The sequence below is a fragment of the Crotalus tigris genome, unplaced genomic scaffold, assembly GCF_016545835.1.
Source record: "Crotalus tigris isolate CLP2741 ecotype Arizona unplaced genomic scaffold, ASM1654583v1 scf7180000020129.766959, whole genome shotgun sequence".
Taxonomy (NCBI): Eukaryota; Metazoa; Chordata; class Lepidosauria; order Squamata; family Viperidae; genus Crotalus; species Crotalus tigris.
In genome coordinates this window covers 555,867-582,700 of record NW_024097870.1, presented here as the reverse complement: position 1 = coordinate 582,700, position 26,834 = coordinate 555,867, and the positions used below count along the sequence as shown (strand labels likewise).

Genomic DNA, 26,834 nt, shown 5'->3' with positions numbered 1-26,834 from the left:
TAAATGGAATTCCGCACTCTTTTTATGGTTATAATTCAATGAGTCACGAAGTATCATGCTATTGCATGCAAGAAAGTTATGATTAGCATCAGATATATTGTCAATTCTATATTTCAAACAATCCAGTAAACTGTTAAGTGTCCTGACCTGCAAGAGTCTTTGCATGGGGACAGTTTTATAAAACCCATTATTTCTAATTTAGAATTAAAATATTTCTGCAGTTAGCACTTAAATGTCAAATTTCAATCCTTTGCAGAGAACGGGGTTTTTGTTTGAGTATAAACATGAAATAGGTGCCTGGACAGCATATGATAATGTATCTTAACACAGATGACAGCTTATTACACCAAATTACCTTGTATATTCTGACACTTTACAGGGTTTCTTTCCCAGTGAGAAAGAACGGACCTCCGAGCCATGGTCTAACTTTCTTTTCATCTGTAAAATTGGACAAGAAAAAAAGATGTTAGCTTTCCACCTTAAGGTAGAACTATAATGAACAGAGTGATATTTTCATTTATATTACTTTGAAAAAAACCCTCTCTTTTTATCAACCCCTTAGTCTCTTTGAATGAACACTCTGATTTATAGTTAAAAAAATAAAAAATGAAACAATTTCACTAATCAGACAACTTTCTGTGTAATCTTGCATGCCATAATTACTAGGCTCCCAGAATATTTGCTATATTTATTTCTACACAATTGTACATTATAATTTGTCTTCTATAATCTAGTTACATAGATTTATAAGTACTAGCATTTTAAGTTGCTCAGAATAAAAAAAATGCATAAAAATATGAAGGAAGATGAGATTAAAATGTGATCCACATTGCCTCCACTTTAATAACTTTCTGAAAAAGATTAAAATCCTGCTTATTCTCCCAGGCCTTGGAACAGGATGGTTATGGAAGTCCTATGATTTTGTTTTAGTTTTTTGTCAGCTGTGTTCTTTCATATTTGTTTTTTTTTATTTCTTTTTAATTGTAAGTTGTTCAGAGTTAAGGACTCAGGTGGCCTACAACCGAATGAATAAATTTAAGAAGATTCTTGCATAATTATTTGAGAAACATTTCATGAAAAGAAATCAAGGACATTAAATTCCATGAGATGTTCCTTGTATTTCTAACTCCTATTGATAGATTTAATAAAACTATTTTTTTTCCTAATGAGAATGTGGGAGGGTAGTGTGAATGTATGAAGATTTGACTCCAGAGAATTTCTTAAAAGGTTTTGTTTTTAAAGTACATCTACTATAAAGAAAATATACCTAGCAATCAGCATATTGAGTCAAACAAATTATTAAATGTTAATACGCTCAATGATTTTTAGAAACTGCTAGGGCAAGGAATTGAAATTAAATCTGTATGCAAGAATTTTATAGTTTTATTACTGTATAAAATTGCTTAGAACAGGTTTATTAAAATCTATTTAAAATGCAAACTTTTCAAATTTGACCAATGCAGCCATAACTTGCTACACTGGCTAAGTAACATGGCATAATATGCTTGAGCAGAATGATGAATATTAAATTTGATGGATTTTATTATTGTAGATATTATATAATGTTTTAAATAATTGCTATCATACCAATATTTTCATATTGGTTTTTGAAAATGGTCTTTGTAATGTTCAAGGCACGCTATCCTTCAAAGCAAATTATTTATTTTTCTCCTATTAAGTGGATATGTACTAATCATTAAGCTGGTACTGATGCTTTGGTACCAATAACACAGATACAGTAAAAATTTCCAAAGCTTTAAAATGTACTTATGTCCTTTCACCCAATGTATTACATTTGATTTTGGACAATATTCTATGTAAATTGCTATGCATACTCATTTCACTTTCTCAGTAATGAAGCTGTTCTTATAGTTAATCTATCTGTATGATTCTGGCTCATATGGAGCATAACTCCGCATGTTACCACACAGAATTAAAAATCAAAATGAGAAAACATTTTTCTTTGCAAGGATGCCTCTTCTTTAAAACAAGACACAGAATAACAGAAACCATATTTTTACCCATGTGCAGGAGAATAAGGAAACCACTGGAAAAGAATTACTTATTTTACTATATAGACCAACCCTATATTAACATTGACGTGTTTATTCAGGAAAATGTTTTCAATCTTTAATTTGATGCTCTTATGAGTTAGTTTAATATTAAAAAGACGTTCACAAAAAAAAATTCTTCAGGCAAATTTAGGGAGTCAGAACTGTAACATGAACTCCCATGTTAAACACAACTTCATTGTCTCAGAAGTACAGGATATATTCTAAACACGTTCTATAGTTGCCAAAGAATGTTATCAAACTCTCATTTTCTCAATATTTGTATTAAAAATTTTCTATCCCTATTTAGTCTAGATTGTAAAATATGCAATAGCTCTGCAATGCACATTGTATTAAAAAAAAGATCCTAATAAATTATCATACACCATCCTGTAAAGTTTATTCCCTTCAGAATAATCTAATGCAGAGCTACTACATAATGTAAAACATGATTCATAAATACTCATGAAAACATTTGAATCCTATAGGAAAGTATTATATAGTATTAGCATTATTATCTGAAAGAACAAATCCTGTAGCCTGTTTTCTGCACTGCTATTAGGAATGCACCAGGCACATCTTTAAAATTCCTCCCCGATGCAAATATTAACATAGAAGCATAAGAATTATTTGCTTTCAAGGTCAGCAGCATTAATAAAATAAAAATAAAATACTTTTGAAGACAATACGCGAAAGAGAATACGGGAGGTCTAATTAGAAACAAGCTTAAAGCGCTGAGCTGAATGTGAAGACCCATTTCAGTCGAAGGTATATATGATCTTTTCCTGATTTTTCATGCAGTTTTTTAAATAAAAGCATTTCTCATCTCACTGAGCCTTTTCGTTATTTGCCTTTATCCAGCACAGATAATTTTAAGCATCCAGCCATCCACTAAGAGGAGGGGGGCAACTAAGGAGATACTGCAGCCATCTACAATGATACGGATTTTTCCTCCCTTCCTCTTCTCCCTAACATAGAGAATAATAATGCCTCTTTCAAAAGCGCGCGAGTTACTTACTTTGTAAAAAATCATCTTTAAAGTGCCGTAGAAGCCCATGTTGTCGGTATTTTTTCCCTTTAGAGATTCCGTGCCAAGTATTCGGCTGCTTGGTAGTCGCTGACAATATAAACCTTTTTCAGGTAGGTATGTCACAGACTCTAATGTGGACATGCTCGGGCACGTCAGAAAAGGAAGACTGGGCAACAGAACCAGCAGCCAAACTCCACTGCGAACGACAAGGAAGCTCGCGATCCAACAGCTTCTCCCGGCACACATACATACGCAGGGCTTGTCGAAGAAGAACTTGAGGGAATAATGAGATCGGGAGGGAAGATTATTGGAGGAGACTTTGCCCAGTCAAAGCCTTGACTGAACTGATTCCTCCCTCGGCGGCGCAGAGAGATCGGATTACATCTTCCCTCACGCTGAGAATGGTGCAGTCCAAGTTTCAGCAATGCAGACTGCACATCAATTACATGGTGCTCAGTTCCAAGGAGCCTGTGAGCATACAGCATGGGAAGGACTTCGGCAGGAAATTAAAGGAGCCTCATGCCTTGCTCACACTGGCCACTGGGACTGGGGAAACACGGAAACTCTATCGTTCCGAGGCCAATAATTTATCTCCCTCGTTTTAGGCAAGCAGAATAGTACTGGCTAATTCTAAATTGCCAGCTGCAGCAAACAAGTTAATTTTCTCTCATTACAAGTGTACTGTGGCCCTCAGGCAAGCTGTCTGCACCTTCAAGCCAAACCTAATGGATATAGAAAATGCTCCATAAAGAACAGTTAATTGTGTAATAGCCTGAGATAAGCATTCCTTTTAGCAATCTCATTTCTTATTTGAGAAAAACTCATGATTTTGGAATATTTAATATTCAGTCCAATCTTACTAAGCATCATCTACCAGGAAGATATAAATATTAAGCTGCCATTCCAAAATGAGATCATCTAATTCACCTTAAATGTGGCATGAGGAAAATGTTTTCTAGTTGCTTTTTGGTTAAAACTAAGCTGAAAAATATTTATTCTATGACTTTCCGTGGTAACTTGCTTCCATCACACTTTTTTTTAAAGTGTGTTTTTAAATCTTTTAAGATATACTAATTGTAGCTTTTACTCAGAAGGTATGAAATTACAGATAAAAAATGAAATATACTTAGAAATTTAACTGAATATCTCAGGAGTCATGTGACATTACACTTTAGAGGACAGGAAGGCTTTGAGGAACGTTGCCCATGGGATCGTGATGGGTCGGACACAACTTCGCAACAACCACCCCACAGTAGCCTATTAAGAAGGGGCAATCAAAGGGAAGGCTTGCATATTCTATCAGGAAACAAGCAATGCCCTGTTCCCTTTGATTAGTTCCTACTATTAGTAAATACAGCTCACTAATAAAAGAAAGACAAGGAACTAAGTTTTTTTTTTTTTTAAATGTATCAACTCAAAACAAGACACAAATTGGAAGTTCTTGATTTCTTATGTTGATTTTGTTTGAGAGGAATAAACCAACTTCACTCTAAACAATCATGGACAAAGCCATGGTCATTGCTACAAAGAGCTAACAGGATTTGTCAAAACCCAGCAGTTCAACATCTATAAAAGGAGAATGATTTATACTGCAGGGAGATAAATGCAGTATAACATTATATAGTATATTCTAGATGCACAAACATAAAATGATCAGCAGAAGTTTGCTAAATCAAGTAGAACTATCACATGTTCTGAACATGATGCTTTCTCTACTGTTAATAACTGCAGTATGGCACTTGTGTGGAAGGTATGTTCATAGTTTCCCAGATGGCATCCTTGCCATTAACACACTGTACTTTCCCTCCCTCGTACTGTAGTACAAAACAGTAAGAAAATCCTTCTGGTTTTTTAAAAATGCTACTTAATTTGTCTACAGTCTATTATTTACTTGAATAAAATTCCTTTCAATTTGTTATGCTAAAAATGTTTCTTGGTTTTTTTTAAAGTGTGCATATAATATGTGAGTTTCTAACTTACTATCTATTAGCAAACAACTCCACACACCATGACTGTTGTGATACATTTGCACCATTCTGTTGATTCCAATTATAGGAAATGTAAGAATCATACATATTATATATGCAAGTCCTCGTTTTACAACAATTTGTTTAGTGACCTCAAGCTTACAACAGCACTGAAATAAGTGACATATGATTGTTTTCCCCATTTATGACTCTTGCAGCATCCAACAATCATGTGATCAAAATTCAGATGTTTGGCAATTGGCTTATATTTATTACAGTTGCAGTGTCCCACGGTCATGTGATCACCTTTTGAGACCTTACAATCAAAGTCAATGGGGACTTTACTTAACAACTGTTACTAAATTAATAATAGCAGATTCACTTAACAACTGTAGCAAGAAAGTCATAAAGTGGGGCAAAACTCACTTAACTGTCTCTCTTAGCAACAGAAATTTTGGCTCAATTGTGGTCGTAAGTCGAGGACTACTGTATTAGGTAACAATGATGCTGCAGAGACTAAGAGATATTTAAACCATTTCATGATTGCTATATGTTTGCTCTTTATACTATTGCTTAGCATACAGTCCTGAAACAGTACAGTTCTTGCCATAATATGAAAAATAAGATATAATTCTGTATTGTTTTCTTCTGTTCAGTTGTGTCCAATTCTTAGAGACTGCCTTTAGCTTTCTTGGCAAGGTTTTTTTAGAAGTGGTTTACCATTGCCTCTTCCTAATGCTAAGAGAATGTGACTGGCCCAAGTTCACCCATCTGGCTTTGTGCCTAAGGCAGGGCCAGAACTCATAGTCTCCTGATTTCTAGCCTGATGCCTTAACAACTATACCAGACTGGCTTTCAAAATTCTATATAGAAAGGGTTATTTATATACATTGGAGTAACTAATGGCATACAGCATTGCATGTTTATTCTCGTCTAATTACAATCTCATAAGGACAGATAGTGGGAGTCTGTTTTCTGTTCTTCCCTGGTCAGTGACATCATTCCTCCCATCCACAATACCTCTGAATATTGGAAATTAAGTATAGAATAGGAAGCCAGTTTATGTAGTTACCTTTATAATTCAAAACACTGATAACAAATTTTCTGATGAAAATCTGATTTTCCACTAATATTAGAGAATGAAAAACTTGTTTCTATATTCTTTCATTTCAGGAACAGTTTAGAATGGGAGAGTACAAAATATGTACCCCAGGATAAACATGGGGCACTAATACAGTATATACTGTATACTGCATACATACATATATATTCACATACGCACATACATGCATAATTCACAAATAATAGAACCTGTTTGGTGTAGAGGTTAATGTGCTGGCCTATAAACCGGAGACAGTGAGTTTTAGTCCCTCCTTAAGCATAAAAGCCATCTTGGTGAGTTCATGCCACCCGCTATCTGAGCCCACCCCCCTCATATGGTTACTAGAAGAAAGGAATATTATGTATGATTATCATCTTGAGTTACTTATATAGTAATAAAGTCAAGACAAAATCTAATAAATTAGATATAATAATAGAGTAAATAAATATATCTGGAAAAATCTATTTGAAATATCAGTCAGTACAGTATCCAGTTTAGAACAAAACAGGTAGTTTAGTATTTATAGACAAAAAGTAACTCAATGGCAGAATACACATCCTAGATTCAAACCACTTAAAAAGTTAAAAAATATCTTTGTCAATGAAGTGGTGAGATGACAGACTTGTAGGCCTTGCTGTGGGGAAAGTCAAACAAAATGTTCACTTTATGTCCTTTAATCTAATATGTCAGGGAAAAGATTTGTCCAGAGTCTTCCTCCCTGTGCTCAACTGTCCAAGTCCAAATAAATGGTTAAAAATAACTCTATATTTAGTCCGAATTATACAGTGTATATATATATCTCTTACAAAATTATTGTAATAATGATATGCCATAAAAAATAGTAAATCAGAGTTATTGCACCTTGTCTCTCCAATGATTCTTGATACAGTTATTAGATATATTCTGTATCTTGCTGGCAGTTAAAACAAAATTCTAGAGGAAGTAAGAAATTAATACTATTTCAATCATTTTTTCAGATATATCTCTATTTTCTTCAAAACACTTATGTAGCATAGTTTAATGGACCTCTCTGTTTCATTTTATTATGACAAATTCTCCAAAATAGGTAATGTTCAGGGAAAAGCTGATATTAAATAAGACAATAAAATTAAAATTAACATGAAATTAGGCTGTTGTCTCATAGTAAGGAGGGAAGAAATGAAAGTTTTATATCCATAATTTACATACAGAATTGAGGTGCCTAGATTAATAGTCTGTCAAAAACAAATAATTATTTAAAGCTAACAACTTTCCAGTAATAATAATAAATAAATCAGGGACAAACAGGAATCAGGTGAGGATGAAGGAATCAAAAATATTCTGAGTTGTTAGAGAAGGCAATCAGCTCCCTCAAGCTGCAACCTAAGTAAGTGCAGATGATTTACTTTTAAATAGTTTAGACAAGAACAATTTTTAAAATTTAAAGTTAGCAAATATAAAGGCTAAATTATTAATTATAAAAATTATATGAGAAGGGGAAGGAGGAAAACTTATTAGGAAGCCAAAATCCAAAAACTGAGGAACTAATATTAAGTTCCAATCCATAATTTCTTCATTACCAGTATCTTAAAATAGTTGCTCCATTTATCCTGGTATAGTCAAAAATTTTGAAAGCATATAGACTATCATCTGAATGTCTTAAAACTGCCATGGTGGTTTAGGAAGACAGACAGAGAGACAGGCAGACAGGCAGATTCAGAGCTGTACTATATAGTATTAGTATAGTATAGTATAGAAGGTACATTACTTAAAATGAGCCCTTAAAATGAAGTCTAAAACGGATATATAGTTGTCATCTCATTTATTTTGGTAAAAAAAAAAAAGGAACAAAAAAATCTTTATTTCCTTTGCTCTCTCCAGTTAAAGGATGAATGTTGGGAAAGTAGAAAGCTATTCCTAAAGCTTGCACTAGCAAAGGTCTTGCAACAGTTTTATACCCTTTACTGATAGTCCTTGTTCTTGGTTGTTGCTATTAAAGGCTAGAATAGTTGCAATAACAGTTTCCTTATAAATTATCATGGAAAAAGCAGTCTATCTTCCATATATAGATGAGACCTGGGTAGACCAGAAGGCCAGTGTTTCTCTTTCAAAATTATGCCTGTCTGGATTTCCTATGTGATACTAGTTTGGACTCCAGCAAGGAAGATGAGGTAGTGGTTGTCATTTGGGAAACCTCGATGGCTTTCAGAGGTTCCATAATGCATTTAAACTGGATGTGAGACCTTGATGCAAAAGATAATTATATGTACTGTATTTTCCGGCGTATAAGGCAACCCGGCGTATAAGATGACCCCTGACTTCAGCGCCGATTTCCACACTTTAGAAAGTCGTCTTATACGCCGGAAAATACGGTACAAGTTGGCAGTGGAATTCCTAAATTTGATAGTCCTTGAGGATTTTAACAGTCTCTGGATAACACAGAACATAGACCTATTCTATCAGTTATGATCTTGATTGAAAAACATTAAGATCCTGTAGTTTCCTAAAAGAAACACATGATCTGTTGTTTTTTTTATCTCGGGGCATTGCAACATGATTTGAAGATAAAGATGTTACTATTATTCCTCTGCCATGATCAGATTAGTTTTTAATTGTGTTGCAGCTTGCTAGTGCTACTCCACCCTTAATTAGGAAGAACCATTAGATAGGTCTGTCCCATGCAGTAATGGACCTGGAGGATTCGGCAAGAGCTTAGGGTTTTTCCTAACGATCTGGTGAGCTGTTCATCGAGGGTAGGGGTAGGCAACCTCGGCTCTTTTATGACTCATGGACTCTATGCTGACTCAAGAATTCTGGGAGTTGAAGTCCATGAGTCATAAAAGAGCCGAGGTTGCCTACCCCTGGTCTAGGGCTGTCAGTCCTCTGTGGTATGCCAGATTAAAAAAAAGATACCAGAATTTCAGGAATGCTACTTTATTATTATGGAGGTAAGAACAAAAGCTTAAAAGCTTGTCCAAGTTCCTATATTAAGAGATTACATTGCTGTAATAGAGCAGTGAAATATAATTATATGCTGTTATCACATCCACATATAGGTGACAAACAGCCCTTTTTCAGATGAACCTTTCCTTGGATTACTCAAATCACAGAAGCCAAAGCAGTCTAGTGAAAAAAGTTCTCAAAAATGCTTAGAAATTTATTTTGACTAAGCAGTTCAAAGTAAAAATATTTATTTTTTGCTTGGTTAGCTGATAAGGTTTTATTCTGTGTCTTTTAAGGAAGTAGAAGGTATACTTGGGCTTTCGTGGCTAAGGAAGGACTTAGTCTCTCGCTTTCTAGCCTGGTGCCTTAACCACTAGACCAAAGTGATATTGCATTATCTTACAGTTGTAGATGTATGTCTACATAATATATGGTTAGACTATGTCTTATTACAGATCACCTTCTGATCAGAAAATACTGCAAATCCAAGAAAAATTAAGAAGGGAAATTATGTTCTGTTTCATATGCCTATTGTCTGTTGTGACATTATTTTTCTTAAAAAAAGAAAACAAAATCCTACTTTAATATATATTACTTTATCCAAACTGTGACCCCTCTGAAGTAATTACAAAAATAACAAATCTCTAGAATGCAGAGGTCATAGCAAGTTTTTTGAAGTTTTTTTAAACTTATTATCATTTACTGTCTTATAAAAGTTCATACAGATCAACACTTCAACTGAAAAGGTAAGTTAAAAAATTCATCAAAAATCAAATCAATTATTTTTTTCTATGTTGCAAGACCAGAAAATACTCCTGAAGCTGGTGGGCAAAATTTATTTGAACACTTTCTATCCATGATTTATAAAGTAGAGGACTTTTAAATCTCTTCTTATTCTGATAAAAGAGATTTAGTCATGAAGAGACCCTGATTCACAGCACTACACTTTCACTTTTTTCATAGGTCTTTCTCTAGCCATTAACTAAGGTTTGGGGGAGGTGTTAGATCTTTTTTTAATCCTACCTTTTATTATTTGTATAAATAACTTCTGGCAGCAAACATACATTTCTTCTTTTACCTATTTTTCCCTAAGAACCCTGAGAGAGTGTGTTATTGGTCTAAAGCAGTGGTTCGAACGACCATTTGGGGTCGAACGACCATTTCACGGTGGTCGCCAAACAACGCAGTCTGCCATTTTTTTCCCCTTTTCCTTAGCTGTGCTACTGCCTTTTATTCTATTGGCTTTTGAAAACCAATAGAATAGACTCTCTTGAATAGAGTCTAATTCTATTGGCTTTCAAAAGCCAATAGGAATTGTCCAGGCTGTCTCTGCCCTGCTGAGCCTGCCAAAAGTCCCATTCTGCAAACGGTGCTGCACCAGTTGAGTAGTCTTCGACTTACGACCGGTTGAGTAGTCCTCGACTTACGACCGGTTGGGGGGTCACGGCATTAAAAAGGTTGAGAACCACTGGTCTAAAGTCATCCAGGCATCTTTCATGCCTAAGGAAGGACTAGAACTCACAGTTACTATCTTTTAACAACTAAGTTGAATTCAATGTCTTTTTAGAGTAGGAGGGGAAAATGTTTTGTAATCTTTTAAGTGTCAGGATCTTTTGCAGCAACTTGCTTTTTTTTTTAATTATTTAACAGCAAAATCTCCAGTTCATCTAAACCAGGGGTGTCAAACTCGCACTGTCACTTGACATGTCGCAATGTATCACTTTTTTTCCATTGCCAGCAATGGGGTAGGCACAGTTTCACCATGACAAATCTGGCCCGCAGGCCAGCAGTTTGACACCCCTGATCTAAACAAACTCAAATGTAGCAGATGACAAATTCAAAGCTAATAAAGCTTTTATTTTGAAAGGTCACGGTTACTTAAATTACTTTTGATAATTTATATTGGTAATTTTTAATTCTGACTATATCATTTCTCTATATTTTTATAATGTCAACGTATTTATTATTATTTTTATCTCATACTTATTACTTTAAAATATAAAGTTTACACTTCTTTTCTTAATGATGTTGCTATTATAATTCCTAAGAAATAAATCAAATTTAACAGAATCTTTCAAGTTATGCATGACTAAATTTATACTATACTTTGGACTTTACATAAATTATTAAATAATTAATTCAAGCCCATTACTGATGATTTTGGAGTTTTAGGACAAAAATGTTTCTAAAGGATGCCTATTGATTGCAGCTATTAATAGAATTATATGAATATCATCTAATAGAATATGATCTAGAATATTTATGCAAGCAGTTTGTTTAAATACGTTCAGTTTAATATTAGATAAAGTCAATCTTCAAGTAGAAACAATCTCCCTCCCCCAAAATGGGAAGATGTTGATCTGAGTAAGATTTCTGGTTCAATACTCTCTATTTCTTTATCAGCAGTCGCTCTGTAGTCCTCTGAAATTCTGAAACTGAATATGTTTGGGTTCTACATAGGTATATTTTACAATTGTGCAAAGGTATATTTTACAATTGTCTTATGATTATTTCCCAAATTTATAACTATCATTTTTATTAAAATATTTATGTTTTGCTTTTTAGTGAGATAATAAAGGCTAATAGATAATGAATAAGTCATATCATCAAATAGGAAAATTAAGTAGGCAGTTGTGCAAACAGGCCATTTTCCACTTTCATGAGTTAATTTATATTCTAAAAAGGGTTTCCAAAAGCTGAATACCTCTCAAGTTCTGAATTCATAGGCTGACCTTAGTCTTTCTCAGAATGATTTTTAATGTAGTCTGCTATCAGCAAAATCCGTTTAAAACACGTGCCCCATCTGCCACTTTCCCAAATGCAAAAGAACTTCTTATACTTGCAGACAGTGCAGCTTCTGCCTGCTTCACTCTTCTAAATACCAGCTGTATGATAATGAGCAAAAACAGCCGAAAAATACTGCACAATAACAAAGCTGGTACGAAATGGGCAAAACAATGCTCCCACTCAAAGCAGCAGTGGCAGCATGAACTTTACAGATTATCCATTGAACAGAGATGGGGGAGGTTTGGGGAAAAAATAAAAGGGCCTGAACAGATAGTTAAAGAAGGGGGGATCCATGGGAAGAATGAAACTCAAGAAGGGGTACAATTGCTGAATAAAAATTCTAAGGTGCTTTTGTTAATATGCATGAATCAGTTCTTCACATTTTCCAGTTTATTTCTGATGTACTATGATATGCCAATTGCCATACCGATCATTTACATATTCAGTCTATTTCCAAAAAAGGCAGAAATTTCCTATAAAAGTTGTCTATTCACAAATTATCATTGGGATCTACAGAGGATATGATGAAAGCAATATTTAAAAATTATCGTACATTATTGCTTATAAGGTTTTCTATTTTCAATGAGAACGCACTCTTCTTTTTATTTATTTCCCCTCCCAATGATTGCAAAGGCTCCCTAAAAGGAACAAAAAGCATTTTCAATATATGCTTCAGCTTCAGGAAATGTTAGTTTTGTTTTTTTAAAATCATACATACTTGCTCAATTCTTTGATTACTTGAAAATCCAACCATGATAAAAGCATGTTTATGTTAAGCATTCAAATATCTTACAATCAGTATTATCAGTATTGTACACATTTATATAATTTGTATTGCTAGTCGTGAAAGATAAAAATTATGGCACCCACTGAAGCAGAAGGCAATCATCATCATTATCATCATCACCATCATCATCCCTTGTCTGGGAGCTTTACAGATTTATCTTGCCAGTATTAATGATGCTGGATTAGGATAAAGCTAGATTCAGCAATGCATATAATTTCAGTGTTTGAATTGTAAAACTATTCGATTATGAAGACCATGGAATCCAGGAAATATGTAAAATCTGTATACTACATATTACATTAATTCCAAGAAACCTTATTTGAACCAAAGTATACATCTACAAATTACAGTGAAATGTGTATATGGGCTGATATTTTTCCTATCTCAATGTTATTATTTTTTCTTAAAATGTAGTTTTACTTTAATGGTTATAGAACAGGGGTAGGCAACCTTGGCTCTTTTATGACTCGTGGACTTCAACTCCCAGAATTCCTGAGCCAGCCACGCTGAGGGGAAAGGGAGAGGTTTCCAAGTTGAACCATGCTGGCTCAGGAATTCTGGGAGTTGAAGTCCACGAGTCATAAAAGAGCCAAGGTTGCCTACCCCTGTTATAGAATAACTGCTTTGGCCATTTTTCCTTACATCTTAACTAATAAATGTAGTTTGTATTGTACAATCCTGACTTCTACATATAGTATTTTTCATTATATACTGCACTAGAAACAACATATAAATCCAATCAAATTAGTATGCTAATTATAATATCTAAATGATCACCAGTCCTCAAAGACTGCCAAGATATCATAGTCCAGGGATCCCCAACCCATGGTCTGTGGACCAGTACCGGGCCGCAACATGCTAGCAACTGGGCCGCACAAACAAGCAAAGCCCCATCCATGGGATGCAGGCAGCACACAAAACCACACTCCCTCCGGTCTGCAGAAAAACCTCTCTTCACGGAACCGGCCCCTGGTGCCCAAAAGGTTGGGGACCTCTGTCACAGTCAATACTTTATAAAAAATAATAAATTTTCATTAATCACTGCTAGAGAGGAAAAAGGAGATATTAACAGTTTTCACAGTACATCTGTGAAAGAAATAGAGAAAAGAGTATTAAGGAATGAATACCAAAAATACTGAATTATTTTTCTGTATGTTCTTTTTTAAAAAAAAATACATTGGATTATTAGATTTAACTAGATCTTTACTCTGAATAGATAATATAAATACTAATTATTATTCTTATACTTATTAATTTTTAGAATATGTTAATTAAGATTTATTTATATATTTCTTATCATCAAATCAGTTTAGGTCAAATAGAAGAGAAAGAAAATAGAAAAATTAGCATTAGTTTAATAAGATTATTTTTCCATACCAATCTACCTAATAATATTTTGAATACGATATTTAAACCTAAAATTTGCAAAGAATATACATATGTTTGCAAAGCCAGAATTTAATTTGTTTAACAAAGTATAATTTCTGCAACATTCTCAAAATACTTGCAGAATTTGTACCAATTCATCTCAACACTATTTTATTATAGTGTTGCAGTGCCCCTACATGTTCACTAATGGAAAAGCATGTCAGTTTATTATTAAACAACATCTAAAGGTCTCAAAAATTGTTAATACTTGCTATAAGTACTTGAATGATGTTTTTAATAACATATTTATTTCCTGCTCTATTGCATATGAAAACAACAATATATAATGCAATAGCAAACATTAATTTATCTAAATGAAAAATTGAGATATTAATATTTAGAAAAAATAATCTAGATGTGGCTAACTTCTATGGATCTGATTTTAATATTCAACCACCTTGTTTCATATAAATCAGGCTTTCATAGCCATGCCAGCTTTGTTTATAAATTGGGATCAACAATGGTAGTCTGATATTTGAAACCATGCTCCAATTTCATCAGAATTAGAACAATGCCAGTTGAACTGAAGGTTTTGGAGCTATTAGTTCACTGCATAAGTGGAAAATCTGTTGCAGACTCTAAGAAACTGTGGGAGATTCCTGGGGGGATTAGATAGTACTGAACTGCTCTTGTTGAATTTGTAGTTATTCCAAGGATGCAAATAATTTTATAGAGTTATATATAACATCTCTCTAGATAGAATCCATGCACTTCATTGCTAAGCAGTCAAGTTGTGAACAATGAAACAAGTTTAAGCAATACCAAATATACTTTTTAAAAACAAGTAGTCCAATTAAAAACAAATAAAAACTTAACGGGTACAGTCTGCAGAAATAATGAAATTAAGTTTTTTTTATTAACTTCAACTGCTTTCCTAGAATAATTTAGAACTTTTCTCTGCTGCTGGATGTCTTGTAATCTAATGTAGGAGATTCCTCCCATAATATACTGTGACATGAATTGAGGCTTGTTAGAAATGCCCCAAAACAGAAAAGCTATTTTTAGGTATGTCAGAATTTAAAAGGAAAGGCAAAAGTCTGTAGGACTATTGGAAGGAGAAACAAGTGGGAAAGTAATGAGTAAGAAGGCAGAATGTCTTATTCAAATTTATATATTTTCTCAGAAGAAAAATAAAGCATTAATTCTCCATCATTAGTTGAAGGAGAGAGCTGCTCAGGATAAACAAGGAGAAAATAAAATAAGAGATAATTTACATCATAGGGAACACCAGTAGAGAATATGGCAGAACTAAAATCTTTGAAAATTACTTGAAAACAGGAATGGAAAAATGGAGGAAAGCAAATGTTGCCCTATCTTCAAAAGAATTCCTCTTTTCTGACAAAATTAATACCTTAACAGATTGGGAAATAGGCTAGGGTCATAAAACACTGTGACTTCAGGAATACATTCAATAAAGTTTCTCATAATATCCTAATAAAATAATATAGACTAAGTGACAGAAGAAATGGATTGCTTGCTGGAATGGAATGCTCAGAAGTACATTCACATCAGACTGGAGAACCGCATGAATTGTAGTATCAATTGGAAGCTCAGTGTGGGATCCTATGTTATTTATCATTTTTAATGATCTGGAGGAAGAGTTTGAGGGAATGGCTGTCAAATATGCAGGGCACAAAAGCAAGACAAATGACTAACTCTTAAGAAGTTTCAAAAAGATCTAAACAAGCTTGAACAGAACAGAATTTGTTCATTTGACACAAAGAAACATAGATCTGTGTCTGAGAAGAAAAAGTTGAGATACAAATAGAGAATGAGGGAGTTTTTGCTTAGCATGTGAAAGGGATCTGAATGTTCCATTACAGGGGTGTCAAACTGCGGGCCCATGGGCCGGTTGCATCATACAGAAGCCGCGCCCACCCCAGCTCCGGCAATGCAAAAAAAGTAGCAATATATTGCAACACGTCACATGATGCGGCGAGTTTGACACTCGTGTTCTAGTAGATCACAAACTGAACATGAGCCAACAGTTGGTGGTTAAAAAGGGATATGTTAGCTGAGCGTACAATCCAAAGTAATTTTCTTACTCTTTTTTGTCTTGGTCAGGCCCTTCTTGGAATACTGTTTCCATATTATTGCAAACATACGGCTAGGAAAAAAGATAATCTTATAAATTTGGGGTTAATTTCTTAATGTGTAATAAATATATAAATGTGAAAAAGATTTTATTGGTTATGGAATAAATATAGAAAATATTTTTATTGGCTGTTTCTGATTTTTTACATTTTCAGTGACCTGTTTTAGAAGGTAAATACAAACTATACAAAAACAACATCAAAGAATTAAATACATTCATTGTATATTCTATATTATTGCTTACTACAGACTAACAAATATAGTTTCTAGTATTTTTTTATTTTTGAATGCATGAAAGCATGTAAAATTAATACTACAGTTATAGAAATTATTAACTTAGGTAAGCATTTTCAACAAATTATTTAGAGGGGGTGTTGTCTTACCTGAATGCTTTTTCTCAGCACGATAATGGAGAATCCACAAATGGGTTTGCTTCATCTTCCTGACCAATTAGACTAAGTCTGATAACTGGTCACGTCTCCTGCTGGGTCAGAGCCTAACCCAGTCTCGACGAAGGTGAAGCTACCGACAAAAGTCTAATATGTTGGCTCCTCCTATCCCTGACACAGGACCTGACAGATACTAGAGGAGTGGGTGTCGATTCTCCATCATCATGCTGAGAAAAGGCGTTCAAGACAACGCCCCTTCTCCAGCATGAAGATGGAGAATCCACGAATGGGACATACCAAAGCTGCCCTGTCCTTATGGGAGGGAATTGGTCAGGCCATGTCCCACTTGATGACACTACTTGTTGTAACACTGTCCGATCAAATGAGGCGTCCGCGGAGGCAAACTTATCTATCTTGTAGTGCCTTACGAATGGGGAAAGTGAGGACCAAGTCGCCACTCTGCAGATCGCTCCAATGGATGCCTGTGTTGCCCAAGCTGCCAATATTGCAGTGTTGTGGGTGGAATGAGCGGTGATACAACTTGGAATGGTCAAGGAGTGCAATTGGTATGCCCTTGTAATGCAAGCCCTAATCCATCTGCCTATGGTCGATGACGAAACCTTCTGCTCCATGGAAGAGGGTTGAAAGGAGATAAATAGTGCCCCTGACCTGCAAAAAGCAGAAGTCCGCTTGATGTACTGGCATAGTTCCCTGCAAACGTCCAGAGTGTGCACTGTGATTCTAGGCCATGAGACGGACGAGGGCAAAAGTTAGGAAGTATCACCTCCTGGGACCTGTGAAACAAGGAGTTAACCTTGGGAACAAATGATGGATCTAATCAAAGGACCACTCTGTCGCTGTTGAAAACACATAGGTCCTCCCTGACTGAGAAGGCTGCCAGCTCCGATATGCATCTGGCTGACATGACAGCTACCACGAAGGACAAGAGCCGCAGTGTGCAGGTCTTAATGGGCTCAAACGGAGGTGAGATGAGGGTCTGCAAAACTTGTGAGAGGTCCCAAGAGGGATATCGATGGACCGCAGGTGATCTGGTGTTGGTTGCCCCTTTGATGAAGGAACGCACCATGGGATGCTGAGCTAAAGGGGGCGAATTGTCACACTGTAGCACCATTGACAGAGCCGCAACTCGCCTGACGATGGTTTTGGGCGATAAGCCCTTGTTGAGTCCCTCCATCAAATATTCTAAGATTCTCGGGATGGTGATGGACGAAAGATCTAATTGTTTTCTGGTGCACCAGAGACTAAAGTTTCTCCACGTGGAATCGTAGATCCTATTCGTAGAGGGGCGCCTGGATGCCTGAATCATGGAGATGACCCTCGTTGAATAGGATTCTCGGGTTAGGAGTTGCCGCTCAAGTGCCAGGCGATTAACTGGAGCCACTGGGGTTCTGGATGCGGCAGGGCTCCCTGACTGAGGGCAATGCGGTCTGGAGGGATTCTCCACGGGGGGGGGGAGATGGAAAGGCCTACAAGGTTGGCAAACCACGGTTGTCTTGGCCAGTGTGGAGCAATCAGTATGACCTCTGCCTGTTCCTGGAGTACCTTCCGGATGACTGCCGGGATCAGAGGAAGAGGGGGAAAGGCGTATAGCCCTCTCCGCCCCTGGAGAAAGGAACCAGGAGAAGAATCTTGGAAGCTGAGAATTCAGCAGTGAGGCGAACAGGTCTAATATCGGAAGTCCGAACCTGTCCAAAATTTCCCTGAACAGGGAGGGATCCAGGCACCACTCAGAGTGGTCCACCATTGACTTGCTTAGAGAGTCCGCCTGCAAGTTTTCCTCTCCCAAGATGTGTTCTGCCTTGAGGGAGGAGAGATTGGCCTCTGCCCAAGAACCTAACAACTGAGCCTCGGTCATGAGGGACCTGGACTGGGTACCCCCTTTGGTTCACATGGGCCTTTGCAGCTACATTGTCTGTGAGCACCAGGATGTGTTGTCCCACCACCCTGTCTCTGAAGTGGTGTAGGGCCAGGTGTATGGCTCTAAGCTCCAACCAGTTTATGTTGTGCTTCAAATCCAAGCAGGACCACCTGCCCTGAGCCCATTGCGATTGAAGGTGTGCTCCCCAGCCAAACAGACTGGCGTCAGGTAACCCTGACTAGTTCCTTGAATAAGGAGCCCCTGGCTATTGCTGGGGAGGACCACCACCGGAGGGATTTTAGGGTCTGAAGTGGGACTGATACCCTTTGGTTGGAAGAACTGGTGCCTAGCCTCTGAAATGGGAGCAAAAACCACTGCAGGCTTCTGGAGTGTAGTCTGGCCCATGGATCTATTGACATACAAGAAACCATCTTTCCTAGGAGCTGTGACAGTATGGCTAGTGTGACTACACGCTCCCTTCGGATCCAGCATATCAGGATCTGAATGCTGTCTTGGCGCTCCTGCGAGAGACAGACTTTGCAGACCCTTGTGTCTATGATCGCGCCCAGGTGAAGGAGGCGGATAGATGGGATCATTTAGCTCTTTTGAAAGTTCACTGAAAACCATAGCTCTAGAGGGTATTGATGGACAGGGCCAGGTCTGATTGGGCCGCCTGAAAGGAGGGGGACTGTATCAGGATGTCGTCCAAGTAGCACTGGATGCGTACCGGGACAAGCCATAGGTGAGCGGCCAGTACAGCTAAGATTTTTGTGAACACTCGTGGGGCAGACGAGAGGCTAAACGGTAGTGCCTTGTATTGGTAGTGACGGTGTTGGTAACAAAACCTGAGGAACTTCCGATGGCCAACAAGAATGGGAATATGCAAATATGCCTCCGTGAGGTCTATAGACGTCAGGAAATCCTCCCGTCTGATGCTGGACAGAATAGACTGGAGTGTTTGCATTTTGAATTTTTTGAAGGCCAGATGGAGTTCAGTCTCTTCAGGTCTAGTATTGCCCTCCACCCCCCCCCTGAGGTCTTTGGAACAACAAATGAAAACTTATACGACCTGCTAGACTAGTCTGATGACTGGAGCCAACACAATCGTGTCCTGCTGGGCTGAGACTAAGTTGAGACTGGGTTAGGCTCTGACCCAGCAGGAGGCGTGACAAGTTATCAGACTTAGTCTAATTGGGCAGGAAGATGAAGCAAACCCATTCGTGGATTCTCCATCCTCATGCTGGAGAATAGTTATTTCTAAACCTTTTTGATGATACTTTTTAAAATCAAAAGTGTTGCAGACCTTTCTAATAGTCATACTTCTACTCAAATAAATAAGGACAAAAATCTGAATTCATAAGCTCCAGAAATCATGAACAATTCTTTTCAAGGAATATATATTTTGCATCAGTGGTTCTCAACCTATGGGTCATGACCCCACTTGGGGTCGATTGACCATTTCACAGGGGTCGCCAAGCAAGGCTGTCCGCCATTTTTCCCCTTTTCCGGCGGGTGCCTTACCTCCCTTGGGCTGGGCCAGCTGGTGGCCCAGCTGGTGGTCGGCCTGCTCCGTCCCTGCTGCTTGCCAGCTACACCTCGGCCGGCGCAGGGGGAGGCACCACGCACGTGCGACGCTCCAGGGCAGGAAAAGTCCTCGACTTATGACCGGTTGGGTAATCCTCGACTTACAACCGGTTTAGTCCTCGACTTATCACCGGTTTAGTCCTCAACGTATGACCGGTTGTGGGTTGTGGCATTAAAAAGGTTGAGAACCACTGTTTTACATAATCAGAAGAGCATCAACATGCAATAGAAAATAGTTGTGAGAATTTATTCAATCACTATATTAGAAGGTTATCATTAAGGTCTAAAAGGTTTCTACCCTTCCATTCACTTTCCCAATAAACAGACTTTTTATTTAACAAAGGATAATTAAGAGGCTAAAACACACAAACATTTTTATGAGTTCAAAACACGTGCCTTATGTACTTATTAGGATGAGTTAGGATGAGAAAATCTTTTCCATGTGTTTAGAAAAGGCTGCCCGATTACTGCTGAGGGAAGGTAACCAATAGATTCAGGTGATGCTGTGGCTCGTATGAGACTTCTGAACTGACCACTGAGGCAAAGAGACAGCTTTTCTGTCAGCAGTAACCAGGAAGCTGAAGGAATCTCCAGATGTGTTGATGTTGATAGTGTGACTGATATGAGACGTGTGGGTAATCCTGGGTAATCTTCACTTGAGAGAAGGGGGTTAGATCATAGAAAAGGGCCATCTGGGGGCTGTCCCATTCTATCAAATGCTCAGGGCCACAAAAATTATACTCTCTCTGTTATTATTTGGGAAAGAGGTGAAGACTATCATCTTTCTTTGGGTTTAAATGTAGGTAATAGTTGGATAAAATGTTATTATATATTGTCCTGATCATTGCTTAAGTATGTACTAAGCCTATGTTTAGGTCTTTGGTTTCTGTGTTGATTTTGTATGGGTGTTTTTTTTAAAAAAAAGAACTTTGTTTTATACTGATTGTTGTAAACAACTTAAGAGCCTATGATTGGGCAGTGTACAATATTTGTAAACTGAGTTAATATGAACTATATGTAAGAATTGACAGTGCTACTCTGAAAGTACATACAAGGTCAACCATTTACTTCTCATGTGTATATGCAAACAGAAACTGAAAATCTAGACTAATAAATCAAAACTGCATCAGTCCAGACATTAGCTATTACATTATCTTTATCTTGAGATCCCTTAAGCCAACCCTTGCACTGCAAACATTTCCAAACTCTGGTTTACCTATTTGATAAAGTAGTAGTTAAATTGAATGTAAATTTGAAAATTCAGTATATAAAATTATGTCAATAATAATGCTGTTCAGGAAGAAGGCATAGTCTCAAGGAACAAGATCAGTAACATATGGAACCAGTAAATAATTAAAACCTAAAATGAAACTAACATCAGCATGATATTGTTAGCATCAAAAAAGAGGTCTGCAATAAACACTTCTTTCTCAAGTGCAAGGAACTATGCCAAAATTATGAATTGATACCCATCTTGGAATTAGGGAACCTCTTAAAATGGGATGTTGAAGAACAACATGCTATGAGAAAAATGTGAATGGAATGCAACTGCACTAAAGCAAATAGCCAAGACTGCTTGCATTCTTGTCAGCTGTTGGCATTATCATGAGAAGAAAATGTATAACAATGTTATTAATAGCAACTTGCTTTCAGGAATGTCTGCCATTTGTAGCTCAGAACAATTAGAACTGCCGATTCATTTATACACCACTAAAATACTAACATTGCATTCCATGACAAATATTTAATAAAACAGGTATGAAAGTCTGTAATTTGGTATTTGCAGAGAAAATGTTAAATAAGGTTGACTTCTTTCACAGGACTATATGAATTTTTGCTCTGCAAAGTGATCTTAAAGATTCTCTTCCCTCAAGGTAAAGGGTTCATGAATTCTGAATTTCAGAGGTAGAATCTTAATGCGTGACGGTTAAAATTCTGCAAATTAAGAAATAACTTTTTTCAAATTTCATCAGACCACACAATGAAATGCTTTATCAGCATGTATCTTTATAAAAGTATATTTAATATAGTAAAAGTGCAATATAACAATATAGAGTGTACTTATACAAGTTGACCAAACACTAAATTTAATTTCCCTGTAGTTATACGTATGTTTTTCTAAACATTGTTTGAATTCTGTAAACTTTGTGAGCTACTGAAGCCTAATAATAAATCCTTTTTTTCAAATGAATAGTTTAGTTTATAGTCTTTATCCAAGAATGTAAACTTGAAATAACTCATCTTTTTTAGACTGGCATTCTATAAGGACTCTCATGATTGGCAATATGTAGTGACTTGGACAAGTCTGGCATAAATAAAAATTAAAGAACACAAAACCAGGGCATATGTTTTGCTGAGATCAATTAATGGAGAAGCTATTCAGATTGAAAGAGATGGAAATAAAAAGTAAGAACTGCCGAACAGTACCCTTTTTTAATGTAAATGCTAATCTTTGATTCAATTGAACAATGTTTTGGGGATTTTAACTATGAATACAAGCAGAGATTGAAAACTTCTAGAACAAAGTTGGCAGTCTGATGTTTATGTTACCTGCCAAGTGTATTTCTGTTTGAAGAGGTAGTAATCAATCAATCAATCATTAAACGAGGTTACAAACATTTCCTTTTCAGCCCATCATACTTCTGTCCCATGCAACTTTTGCACATTAAATTTTAGTTTTAAAATTAATATAATGCTCAAATTTCGCAGATTTATTAGTTCTAGGATAAATTTTATTATATTAGGATACCGTACCTTTTATTATAAAATAAAATCTGAAGGCTGCTACAGTTTAGTGACTAGTTTCAAAATATACTCAGCTGTTCAGGTTAGGGAAAAAATTAAGCTGGGAAAGTAGAGGACATTTCAGAGATAAGAAAAATGAGCGTGGTCTATTTTACTCATAGATATGTGCCTCCATTTGGCTCTACTTGATTGTTGCAAGTATAGACATTAACATTTTATGAAGTTATGACTGTTTTGCAATACTCAAAAGAGTAAAGTTACAATTGTAACACTTTCAATATGAACTTGTTATAAGCGTTTTTCAGTGTTTTTCACTAAATATACTACATAGCATCAAGAATGCAAAAGCAATGCCTATAAAGGTCAAGTTTAAAGACTGTCCATAAATGTTACATTTATCATTATCTACATGTCACTAATGACATTATGAAGAAAACTTTTTGAAACTTTGTGGCTTCATAGAGCAAATAATTTTCCTAAATGCTATAAATTATACATAAATTTTACTGGATTGAATTACTGCATAAAAAAGTATGAATAACCAATCATCTCCCCTCCCCAATCATTTCAATATTGCATTACTTTGGGTTGCCACAAAATAAGTATCTATATATCTATTCCTCTTACAGAATTTGCACATGAAAAAAACTGGAGCAAAGACAGCTCCATAGGTAACATAGCTTTTTTGCCATATAGGGGTTTAAAGGTCATAAACCAACACCTTGAACTGGACCTGGAAGCAAACCGGCACCAATGCAGCTTGGGCAATAGAGGTGTTATGTCCACCATTCTTTGAGCACCCAAGATTGCTCATGCAGGCGCATTCTGTAGGAGCTGAAGCTTCCAGATATTCTTCAAGACTAGCTCCATTTAATCTGCACTGCAAAAATCCAAACAGAAGATGATAGCTATGAAGCTTGCACTATATTAGCATAAGTTGCATGTCCCTGTAGGATATACGTTTTTACTGTTAAATGAGCTGAGTAAAACTTCTAACTGCTTAGAGAGATACTAAACAAAACAAGCAGACTTCATTTTGTAAAATAATAGGTAGTAGACCAGATAAAAATAAAATGACTTCAGTTTCCTGCAGCTTCTAAAATCCACTGAATCATACTGCAAAATTGTATGCTTTCAGAAGAATAGAGATTGCTTCTTTGCAGTGAAATCAGTAAACCAAAATGACAATGTAACTTTCTTTAGTATTAATAATAAGGAAGATTAAACTTTCAACCAGGAATTCTAATAATAAGTTTTTTAAGAAATATTGTATAGCCGGAAGTGGGATTTCATTTAGTTGAGAAATAGTTTTCCTATAGATGTTTCAGTTGTGAACTAGAAACTGCTAAATACATCTGCATGTTAAAATGAAAAGATCCAGCATTTAATATATATAAAAAAATAGTTAGACCTCTTTATGCTTCTTGATTGAAGTAACAGAAATATAGATGGTTACTGTTGAGTTCTATGGCCATTTATAGTAATGCGCTCAATGGAAGCTGAATATAACTAGTGATAGAGACACATAAGACTTGAAATGTCAGATCTCCTAACAGAAAGTATTTTTACTGCAAGGATTGCTGTACACTTTTGCTTCCTATACATGACTGAGTTCAAACAAGGAGAAAACTGGTACTATAAAGGTTTAAATAATTAAGAATGTTCAATATATTGATCATATTTAAAATTTGAATATGCTTCCAAATTGTTTATCAGTCAACTCTTACCCATAAGTAAGAATTATGTTTTTTTCCTAAAGAGAAATAGTCTTAACCTTCAGAAGCATTACTAAACATCGTTACCACATCTGTTTTAACCTAAGTAAACTGTAGCATACATATCAGGTAACCCCAACTGATAGATCATCCGATCTGTAGTCTAAATGAGAAGGAAACTTTCTAGTATTAAGTGCAAGCAAGATCATTTAATCAATTATTTTCAGTGATTTCACTGTGTAAATTTTTGAGAGAACAATAGATATCTTGAACTGATATCTAATCACATCACAGGAAATTAATTCAAAATTTCAAGCAAAGCTTAAGAAGTATTTGAGAAATACAAATATACCATATTAAACAACTCATGTAATATTGTGTGATAAAAGTATTTTGCTGAAGTATTACAGTATAATTTAATTAGAATTGTTTAAGAAAAGTTTTTTGAATTAAGAAACATTTAAGATAGACATGAAATATGAAAGCAATATAAGAAATACATATAATTATTTGACTTTATTAGTAATATTTAAAATTACAGTAACTTAAAAGCTAACAATTTATTACTGAGAAACCAAGTCATTTTATGACATGAAATGTTCAGTACACTTTAATCATATAAAATATTAATGTTACCATTTCAACAAGGTAAAAAAAATATGTTTCTCAAATAACATGTATTTATTCCTCATCTGTATCAGCAGTTACAAAGGAAGTTATCTTGCTGAAGCACTGAGCAAATTTCCAGAAAATGCTACACATTTTTTTTCATAATCTTGTATTTGTTCTTTGACATTTATTTTGAGATTAATAAGTGTGCTAATAAAAAGGAATCAAACCTTCTTAAAGCATATATTATATATTTATTTTTCTTACTATAAAGAAATAATGATTTACGAACTGGAAATAATTACAACCAAGTTACAATACTTGAGATATGTAATTTCATGTCTTAGGTATATTCCTTCCCATAGAAGGGGCAAACGTTTTAACACTTACCCGTCTACGACAAAAAGGAAGACCTTGGGTAATAATGCTGATGCTAAATATCTTCATCACAGTCTGGTGTGGCAAAGGCTCTTTTGTACTTGGAAGATCGAAAGAAACCAAGCCATGATTTAAGGAAGTTTTCCCTGGTTTTGACATTATACTATTGTCACTTGGTCCAAAATTATTTTCAATAAAAGGGCATTACTAAAAAAAAAGTAATACAAAATAGTATCTAGTACAACTGAGGATTTTAAAGCAGAGATTCGCTTTTCAGGGCCTGCTTTGCCTTTGTCTCAGTCTCTCCTAATAAGTGTCTTGACCTGTCTGCTGCTAAGTGAAGTACAAACTATCCTAGCATAGACAGGAATTATAAACGACTATGGCAACAGACTGTCCCTGCCAATCAAATAGCCATTGGCCCACCCATGCAGTATCACTAACACATATACTATCAACATAAGTGACATGGAAAAAAAAGCAAATGCTTAGAACTAAAGCAGCTGAGTTACAAAATTAAAGTCAATTATGTATATTATGGTTCTGATAGATTTAAGTGAGACCAGGCTTTAATATTTTCAATTACAACTATTTCAAACAAATACACTATTAAATCTTAATCATAGAAACCATGAATAAATTATACCTATTAGAGCTTGAATTGTACCCGTCTTTGTGTACACACACGTGTCTATGTAAATAAATCTATGTAAGATTTATTTAATTTGAAATATATTTTTATTGTTAGAATAATAAAATGAAAATGTCTATATTAGATTGCAACAGGAGAATAAAGTAGGGAGAAATGAAGAATAAAAACATCATGGGAAAATTTTCTAGTGATATATTTTCCATTTCTTTCCATTTGTTTCCCCAACTGATGATCACAACCTGAATATTGTGCTTTACACTGAACACTGAAGATTGCTATTATTTGTTTAGTTTATGTATCTTTTTTATCAGTCTCATGGTTTTATTTTAGAAATCAGATTCCATCTAAAATTGTCTTGGTGTGTAATGTATAGTATATAAGGGAACCACTCCCATTTACATTTGTTTACACTTCTATTATGGATATATATTCTCAACTTTGCCTTTATTACATATTCTATAATTTTGGTCTCCAATCTGATAATGGCAGCAAGATTCCTTAATATATAATTTTATTAGATACTGTAACACAAATAAAGAAAAACCCTATCTTCCCATATTCAATACTTTTTAATCAGAAAATCCAAAAATTACTCATTTTATTTTTATTTTCAAAAGTTAATAAAGGATCTTCAGTCTTTTATAATAGTATTTATTGTTTAATCCCCAATCAAACAGGTCACTTTGCCATTTCTGCAAATTGTGACATTTCAGTA

At 35.5% G+C, this 26,834-nt stretch overlaps 1 protein-coding gene across 5 annotated transcripts in view; it reads right to left on the bottom strand.

Moving 5' to 3' along the window:
* The window catches only part of FBXW7 (F-box and WD repeat domain containing 7), a 133,336-nt gene that overhangs the window by 43,585 nt on the left and 62,917 nt on the right, over positions 1–26,834 (bottom strand). For 3 of the 5 annotated variants that reach the window (XM_039365577.1, XM_039365575.1, XM_039365574.1), the window contains exon 3: positions 356–438. In XM_039365577.1, coding sequence (XP_039221511.1) covers positions 356–438 — 83 coding nt within the window. Of the gene's footprint in view, positions 1–355; positions 439–3,069; positions 3,575–25,479; positions 25,792–26,834 lie in introns of those variants that run through there. The other 2 variants (XM_039365579.1, XM_039365578.1) reach the window with 2 other exon arrangements.